Source organism: Lotus japonicus, chromosome 1 (genome assembly GCF_012489685.1).
Source record: "Lotus japonicus ecotype B-129 chromosome 1, LjGifu_v1.2".
NCBI lineage: Eukaryota > Viridiplantae > Streptophyta > Magnoliopsida > Fabales > Fabaceae > Lotus > Lotus japonicus.
Genome location: NC_080041.1, coordinates 85,722,229 through 85,729,123, shown reverse-complemented (window position 1 = coordinate 85,729,123; position 6,895 = coordinate 85,722,229). Strand labels below are relative to the sequence as shown.

The following is a 6,895-nucleotide window of genomic DNA, read 5'->3' as shown; positions in this document are numbered from 1 at the left end:
TTCATATGTCTATGAATCATTATTCTTTCAATATAGTAGTGTCAAAAATCATTAACAGCTTTGTCCACATTTGGCAACGGGTAGGATCGGTCACGAGTTTTACAATTATCAAACCCAAACTCAAATCTCAGAATTCATACCCAAACCCAAACACAAACCCTTATGGGCGATAAAATGAAATCCATACCCAAACCCATTGGGTTTTGAATTTACCTGAAACTCAAACCCAAATCCAAACTCATTCTTTACGTGAAATAACAACCCGATCCAGAACCTACTTTCATAAAAAAAAGTGAAATTCATAGAAAGAAAAAAAAAATTATTTATCATCCTCATCCATCACCAAAGTGAGACAACAATAGTTTAGAGTTTACTTTCTCAAACATACAAAAGTACAATTAATCATCAAACACTAAGAACAAAGTTTATAAATATATACATGTATGAGAATTTTTTGTAATTTTATGTTTTGGGTATCTTTGAGTTCGGGTATGGGCGGGTATGAACACGGATTTAACTAATACCAAACTCAAACCCATGAACTGCTACAGCCTACAGTAACTAGCAAAACCCAAATCCAAACCCAAATCCAGTCAACTCGAGTTTTGTCCGTCAAATCAGATTGGGTTCGGGCGGGTACCCATGCGTTTGGGCAAAATTGCCATCGCTAGCTCTGTATATTGCTGAAACAGAATCATGCATATCAGTATGAAAATTAAAGACGAAGATCGAGATTTGCTTGATTTTTCATTATGGAGCTCGGAAAATTAAACAAGTTGCACACACAGAAATTCAAATTTGCATCATCGATCATATATTTAATTTCCGTCATGATCGATTTTTCTGCGGAAGCTTCAAATCTGGTGGAAATTTAAATGTAATACGTAATAACAATAATACCCATGATTAATTTTCATTTTCTCAAAATGATAGTAATTTACCAGCTACTGAAGTAGAAGACATTTTGGTAATATGACATTTTGAATCTACGCAATTTCCAGTTGTTTAGTCAACTTCATGACTCACATTTTCTTGCCTTTTTTGATAATTGAATGGGCATGAATCACATTTTCATTATAATATTGAACTCCCGTGATTCTCGTGGTTATTATACTAAAATTTCTTATGGGATGTAAGGCACCTCACTCTTCCTCTAAGTCTCTATATATAGCTGCAGGTTCTCTTTTCTCAGTATCACCTTCTCATCTCTAAAGCATTTCTTTCAGCTATGGAGCCTCATTGCCTTCGTGTTTTTTGGGCTCTCAATGTGAGCTTAAACTTTTTCGTTTTGATAGTATAATTACATTTCTTCATTATCTTTCTTTTTCTAAGTATTCAACTTTTAAAAAGTGATACGATGTGTTTTTGCACAAATTTATGTAGTTGATGATGCTGATGACAACCCATGCTGCCTTACCTCCGGAAATTTACTGGAAAATGATGCTTCCAAGTACTCCCATGCCAAAAGCAGTAATAGAGCTACTGAGTAAGAAATTTAAGACACTAAAGTACAATTTTCTATTAGTTTTAATTTACTTCTCAAAATTTAAGGACAACACATTCGCGAATATGATTAATATGTACTGATTGACTAACTAAGTGAATAAGTTCAACTTTACCTTTTCTTTTACTAGAACAAATTTCCCCTTTTCCATCCTCTATATTTTTATAGTATTGGCTCACTACAACAAAAGAACAGGTTTACCGGCAGCTGTAAAATGAACCGATAGCAGTTCAAGCCGCCGCTAAAATCTAGGGTCGACTATTGGCCAACCGCTGATAAATCGACTGTCGCCAAGAACTTAGGTTTTCACGCCGGTTCCTACCGCCGTAAAAATCCAAGAAAATGTGAGGGTGGGTTTATACCGCCGTCAAAGATTTGTGCACTTAACAACGGCTAGAACCGCTGTCAAATCTAAAACGAAAATTGCAGCTTTTTTTCTCACCATGCTTTGTAAATTTGGGTATATAATATCAATCTAAATAGATAAAAGAATTTCTAGCAAAAAAATCCATTCAAACAAACCAAAACACTTGCATAAATATTGTATCAATCAGTAATTTACAAAATCAAAGGTGCTTAAAATAAATACAAAAGAAAGTTAACATGAAAATAACATTGTACACACACATGATCCACCAAGTACATAACAAGAAAACTGAATAATCTAAATTAAATGGTCTCTTGTGATGGCACTATTTGATCTTCAAGCACATAACTAGACGAGGAGTGCCTCATTTCTCTTGGTGACTCCAAGTTAGTGAACTGAAATTAAAAAGAAACCATAAATTAAGTGAGACAAGTTAAAAATGCTTAGCAAATTTAGTGGCTGGACAGGTTTAAAATGTTTAGCAAATTTAGTGAAAAATTATTTACCTCATTTTCCTTATGAACTTGCATAAGGAAAATAAATTGTTCCTTCAAAACATCCATTTGAGAAACTTGTGCTTTTAAATATCAACTTCAACAGCTTTTGCTTTTAGAGAATCAATTTCAAATTGCATCTTTTCAATCTGTCATTATCTTCATGAGTTGACCTGCTAGGTCCAATGAGCTGAGTTGGAGTAACTCCAAATCTCATGCCACACACACATACATACACACACACACACACACATATATATATATATATATATATCCATGATGACGTTTCCCAAAAGCAAATGACATGAGTGTTTATGAGGGAATTCATACAAATCAGAACTTAATGAATAGGTGTTTACTAAATTGCGTTGATTTAGTAAATTCTTATTCATTAACTTCTTATATGTGAATTCTTTAATAAACTCTCATTTCATATGCTTTTAACTCTAATTTCTAAAGAAGGCAACTTTCAAAACTTATGGTAAAGGAAAAGAAAAAAATGTTAATCTATATTTAAGCATTCGGTCAATTAAAGTCATTTTGAACCGTTGCAAACATAATTTGCTTTGAAAATAACTATATCTTTAACGAACGTGCAGGAGGAGATGTGAGCATTGAGACGTGTGTTGATACCTATACTCAATCAAAAGATAAAATCTCGAAGGAGATTTCATCACAAGATAATCCACTTTGGATTCAATACACTAAAGAGGCCCAATCAAATGATCAACTCCCCATCTCAAACCTTGGTGTTAAAGAGATTCAATCACAGGATAATCCACTTTGGATTCAATACACTAAAGAGTCTCAGTCAAAAGATCAACTCCCCATCTCAAACCTTGGTGTTAAGGAGATTCAATCACATGATAATCCACTTTGGATTCAATACACTAAAGAGTCTCAGTCAAATGATCAACTCCCCATCTCAAACCTTGGTGCTAAGGAGATTCAATCACAGGATAATCCACTTTGGATTCAATACACTAAAAAGTCTCAGTCAAAAGATCAACTCTCCATCTCAAACCTTGGTGTTAAAGAGATTCAATCACAAGATAATCCACTTTGGATTCAATACACCAAAGAGTCTCAGTCAAATGATCAGCTCCCCATCTCAAACCTTGGTGTTAAGGAGATTCAATCACAAGATAATCCACTTTGGATTCAATACACTAAAGAGTCTCAGTCAAATCATCAGCTCCCCATCTCAAACCTTGGTGTTAAGGAGATTCAATCACAGGACAATCCACTTTGGATTCAATACACTAAAGAGTCTCAGTCAAATGATCGGCACCCCATCTCAAACCTTGGTGTTAAGGAGATTCAATCACAGGATAATCCACTTTGGATTCAATACACTAAAGAGTCTCAATCAAAAGATCAACTCCCCATCTCAAACCTTGGTGTTAAGGAGATTCAATCACAGGATAATCCACTTTGGATTCAATACACTAAAGAGTCTCAGTCAAATGATCAGCTCCCCATCTCAAACCTTGGTGTTAAGGAGATTCAATCACATGATAATCCACTTTGGATTCAATACACTAAAGAGTCTGAGTCAAATGATCAACTCCCCATCTCAAACCTTGGTGTTAAAGAGATTCAATCACAGGATAATCCACTTTGGATTCAATACTCTAAAGAGTCTCAGTCAAATGATCAGCTCCCCATCTCAAAACTTGGTGTTAAGGAGATTCAATCACAAGATAATCCACTACGAATTTATGTTGGTAAAGAGTCTCAACATGAAAATTCTGGTGCTAGTGACCATCATTTGCATGAGATTTCAGCACGTGTAGGTTTCTTCCAAGAAGATCAACTCCATTCAGACAACAAGTTCTACATGCACTTGAATAAGATAAGATCTTCAATCCCATTGTTGCCTCGCCAGATTACACAACAAATACCATTCTCACTAGACAAGATGAAAGAAGTATTGGAGATGCTTTCTGTGAAACCCAACTCGAAGAATGCTGAGATTATGGAGAAAACCATTAGTGGTTGTGAAGCGCCTGCAATGGATGGAGAGGAAAAATACTGCGCAACTTCGTTGGAATCCATGATGGATTTTGTCACTTCCAAGCTAGGGAAGAACGTTCATGCGATGTCAACAGATGTGCAAAAAGAAACTAAACTACAAAATCTTTTAGTGAAAGATGGAGTAAAGAAGTTAGCAGATGATCATGTTATTGCTTGTCATCCTCTGGCATACCCATATGTTGTCTTCGGGTGTCATGAACTACAAAAGACTAGCGCCTATTTTGTGCCCCTGGAAGGAGAAGATGGCGTAAGAGTTAAGGCAGTTGCTGTATGCCACAAAGACACATCAAAATGGGATCCAAATTATGTGGCTTTCCGAGTGCTCAAAGTCAAACCTGGAACGGTTCCAGTGTGTCATTTCTTCCCCGAGGGCCATCTTCTTTGGCTTTCCAAGTAGAGTACCTAATTGAATTTGTCCTCCTAGTATATATCCTTAAATAAGTGGACACTTCCATGTACATAGCATCAGCTGCAGAAGTTCCTATATGATGTTTTTATCTTTGTTAAAAACTGGGATATGTCTCAGTAGTCGGTGGCATAGAAATATGCTGATGATTTGTGTATAAAAGTAATAATGTGGCGTGGCTTTGTTTCAAAACTATCCTATGTTGTTGTGAGGAAACATGTATTGTTGCAAGTGTTGAAATTGTGTCACAATATGAAGTAGTTCAATTTGATATGCTTGAATTCTTGATTTACGCTTTTTCGGCTGTTCCTATATATGGCAGCATCCTAAATTTTAAGTATATATCTATAATATATTAATCTTCAAGTGTGATTGCTCCAAGTAGAGATAGACTAAGTCAAGAGATTCAATGTTGGGGAGTCTTAAGTATTTTTTTCGAAAGTTATGAAACCATAGGTTATGTGATTTCGTGCTAATTACACTAGGAAGCTAGACTTGATGGATTATCACCTAGTTAGACCCTAGCTAGAGGAATAAGTGATGATCAAGCAATGATTTTGGACTTCAGAGAAACATGTTAAGGTTAGCAACTGAGATTTGATAAGTTGAATTGGAATCGTAGGGTCAAGATTGATTTTGTAAGTTGAGAATCATGGATGAATAAGAGAGTTAGTGGTTTTAGTTGTGATGATAACAGTTAGATCTTTACAGGTTGAGAGACTAATGATTGATTGACGTGAGACTGATCAAGCTAGAGATGATGAGTCTCGAGCTGTGTAGAGTGTTAAGACTTGAGATAAGTTGTGATTTGATTTGGGACTAAGTGGAGGGTTACTTTTATGGGTTGTATGAGGATAGTTCGGAAAGGAGATTACGTTGATGGATTGTTAGATTTTAAGATTACAATTAGCTTATGAGATGTTGGTCGACGGATGTTGAATGATAGATTGTTGGCAAAAGGAGCTATGTGATGAGATTTGAATGGTATTAGCATGATGTTTTATGGTTGTGAATATTATGGTTGAGCTGTTAAGGTGAGAGCATGACGATACCTGTCAGGTCGTTCATGTAGCGATTGAGTTAGGTTTTGGATCATGGTGCTAGTACGCTAGCATGAGCATGATATCTAAGTCTATTCGATGATGATTGATAGACATTTAGGTTTTGCTTTTGTCTTGTATGTCACCCTTGAGGTGAATTCGTTGTGACGTCTCCCCGTTTTGGGATGTGTTCTGACACTACTTGTAAGGTGGAAGGAAATGTAAGGGAATGTTATTTACGAGCTTCCTCTAACACCAAGTTCCGAGGACGAAACTTTCTTTTTGGGGGGTAGTATTGTAAGACCTTGAAATAAATAACAAGATTATTTATTTATTTTCGTTATATTAATTAATTGAGTATTTATATTCTATTATTTTTATGTTATTTTCTGACTCGAACCCTCATGAAAACTATTTATATGAATTTAAGTTCAGTTTATGACTATGGATGATACTGTAGTCAGCTTAAGTGATAGCACGAGTCATATTCGCACCCGACTAAGGTCGAGAGTGTCCGAAAGAGGCTATTTCCGCTCCTAGAGCACTGTTTAAGCGAAATTCAAAATAGTTAGAAAAATAAGAACCTTATAGTATTTTTTTCATGACTAGTGTTCCGATACTGAACTCTGGACTGTACGCACGATAGGTTTTGCTTATCGGAAGTTTGTCGAAGCTAGACTTTACCTTTTCGGGGACTTTAATTAAGACCATGAATAAAGAGTTTTTCTATTCGGGACTTTTGACAAAGTTTGCATCTGGGTTGCCTTTATTCTTTCGATGTTTGCGATATTTTTCCAGAAGGAAGTTTCTTCATCCGACGTCAACTGCACAAAATAGTTTTTCGGCGTATTTTGATCCGTATTGCGTTTGGATCGATTTCTTCAATTAAAAGAACCTCGAATTAAGTTTTGGCAATCTGTCGCCAAATACTAGTGTTTGCAGAACCAGACTGGCCGGTTGGACCGGTTCAATTGTGAACCGGGACTATCTCCAGTTCGGTTGTCTTCTATAACTAGAGGATAAGAAAACCGGTGAAAAACCGGTAGA

General features: G+C 35.9%; 1 protein-coding gene across 1 annotated transcript; it reads left to right on the top strand.

Annotated features, from left to right (window-relative positions):
* Positions 1-1,127: 1,127 nt before the first annotated feature.
* Positions 1,128-5,081, top strand: LOC130726321 (uncharacterized). The gene is made up of 3 exons (XM_057577573.1): positions 1,128-1,267; positions 1,384-1,486; positions 2,965-5,081. Exons 1-3 carry the CDS (start codon positions 1,229-1,231, stop codon positions 4,797-4,799), a joined length of 1,977 nt encoding a protein of 658 aa, XP_057433556.1. The 5' UTR covers positions 1,128-1,228; the 3' UTR covers positions 4,800-5,081.
* Positions 5,082-6,895: the final 1,814 nt, after the last annotated feature.

Bases quoted from the DNA above. Each gene is read 5' to 3' on its own strand.
- LOC130726321 (XM_057577573.1), top strand. From the start codon at position 1,229: ATGGAGCCTCATTGCCTTCGTGTTTTTTGGGCTCTCAAT. The intron at 1,268-1,383 runs GTGAGCTTAAAC...AAATTTATGTAG, and splicing joins GTGTTTTTTGGGCTCTCAAT to TTGATGATGCTGATGACAAC. The intron at 1,487-2,964 runs GTAAGAAATTTA...ACGAACGTGCAG, and splicing joins AGCAGTAATAGAGCTACTGA to GAGGAGATGTGAGCATTGAG.